Source organism: Eimeria acervulina, genomic scaffold (assembly GCF_000499425.1).
Source record: "Eimeria acervulina Houghton genomic scaffold, Eah_scaff2690, whole genome shotgun sequence".
NCBI lineage: Eukaryota > Apicomplexa > Conoidasida > Eucoccidiorida > Eimeriidae > Eimeria > Eimeria acervulina.
Window position 1 is genome coordinate 1 of NW_013548099.1, and position 1,843 is coordinate 1,843.

At 60.7% G+C, this 1,843-nt stretch overlaps 1 protein-coding gene across 1 annotated transcript; it reads left to right on the plus strand.

The window, feature by feature from the left end:
- On the plus strand, positions 1-1,843 carry EAH_00067230 (hypothetical protein, conserved; the record flags this gene model as incomplete). The annotated part of the gene is made up of 1 exon (XM_013392560.1): positions 1-1,843. A coding segment is annotated over one exon (1,843 nt), but the record flags the coding sequence as incomplete, so codon positions are not given.

Sequence of the window (1,843 nt, forward strand, 5' to 3'; positions counted from 1 at the left end):
ACCAACTTCGCCACCGTTGGAACCACCAGCCCTACCCGTAGCAGCAGCCGCAGCAGCAGCAGCTGCTGCCGCTGCAGAAACAGCAGCAGCAGCAACAGATGCATCTGCTGCAGCAGAGGACTTGCTAACTTTGTCTACCGATGCAGAAACACCTGCATCGAACCCACGACGACAGGTACCTGCTGCTGCTGCTGCAGCCTCTGCTGCTTCAGCTCACTGCAGCAGCAGCAGCAGCAGCAGCAGCTTTGATGCAGAAGGCTGTCTACAACCCCAGCATGCATCGCAGCAACAGGACGGTCAGCAGCAGCAGCAACAGCAGTATATCTGGCGAGAAACATTTCAGGTACAGGACGGAGCTGCCTTGCAGCACGAGCAGCAGCAGCAGCAGCAACAGCAGGCGTTCCTGCTGCAGCAACAGCAGCATCCGCTCCTCCTGCAGCAGCAGCCGCTCTTGTTTCAGCAGCAGCTGCTGCAGCCACTCGTGCTGCACCAGGATCAGCAGCCGCTGCTGCAGCAGCAGCAGCTCTTGCTGCAGCAGCAGCAGCAGCGACTCCGCTCCGAGGAGCAGAGGCTGCGCCTGCGGCTACAGGAACTGCAGCAGGAGAATGAGCAGCGGTTTGCAGCGGCAGCAGCAGCAGCTGCAGCAGCAGCAGAATGCGCTACCAGCATGCGTTCAGACTGCAGCAGCAGCTGCTGCAGCAGCGACAGCAGAACGGGAGACGGCTGCCTCGCGGCGGGGCGACGCGGCAGCAGCAGCAGCTACAGCAGCAGCAGCAGCAACAACAGCAGCAACAACAGCATTTCCCCATCTTCGCTGCTTTTGCTGCAGCCACTAGAGCAGCAAGTGCAGCAGCGCGGGCGTTTGTTGCGGCACAGTAAGGAACAGCAGCAGCAGCAGCAGCAGGAGCAGCAGCGGCTGCAGCAGGAACAGCAGCAGGAGCAGCAGCAACAAGAGACTTTGTCTTTGCTGAATAATCTATGGGAGGCCTCCTCTTGGGGCAGCCCCTGCAGCAGCACCAGCGCAGCAACTTGCTGCTGCGTTGCTACGCCGCCAAGTGATGATGTGCTGCTGCTGCAGCAGCAGGATAGCTGCTGCAGATGCTGCTGCAGGAGGGACTCTGCATGCTGCCTGGATCCCGAGCAGCAGCAGCAGCAGCAGCAGCAACTGCTGCGCTGCAAGAGGTGCTGCAGCCCGGCTACAACTATTTGCTGCAGCAGCAGCAGCAGCAGCAACTGCTGCTGCTGTCATTCAGTGGGAGTTGTAGAGGCTAGCAGCAGCATGAGCAGCAACAGCAGCAATTGCAGCAGCAGCAGGTTGAGCCGCTGGCCTGTACAGTCTTGCTGCTGCGGTGTTCTTAGCACCTGCAGCAGCAACAGGCTGGTGCATCACTGCAGCAGCAGCAGCAGCAGTAGCAGCAGCAGAGCCTGCCTCTGCAGCGCACTCGCAGACCGCGAGATCAACCTGCAGCAGCAGCAGCAGCAGCAGCAGCAGCAGGTGCTGCGCGAGTTTGTGAAGGAGTGCCCCCAGTGCCGCAAAAGGCTTTTGGTAGAACTCATCAGAGTCCGCAACCCACAGCAGCAGCAGCAGCAGCAGCAGCAGCAACAGCAACAGCAGCAGCAGCAGCAACAGCAGCAGCGCAGCAAGTTTTTGCGTGTGAAGCTGCAGCAGCCCCAGGGTTTCTGCAGCTGCTGGGGGACTGTGAGCGCATACACCGCACTGGCAGCAGCAGATGCTGCAGCACGGCAGCAGCAGCAGCAAGACAGCAAGAGGGAAGCAGCAGCAGCAGCAGCAGCAACAGCACGGGAGGAGGCCTCCTCCTCCTGGGTATGGTCCCTACAGAAA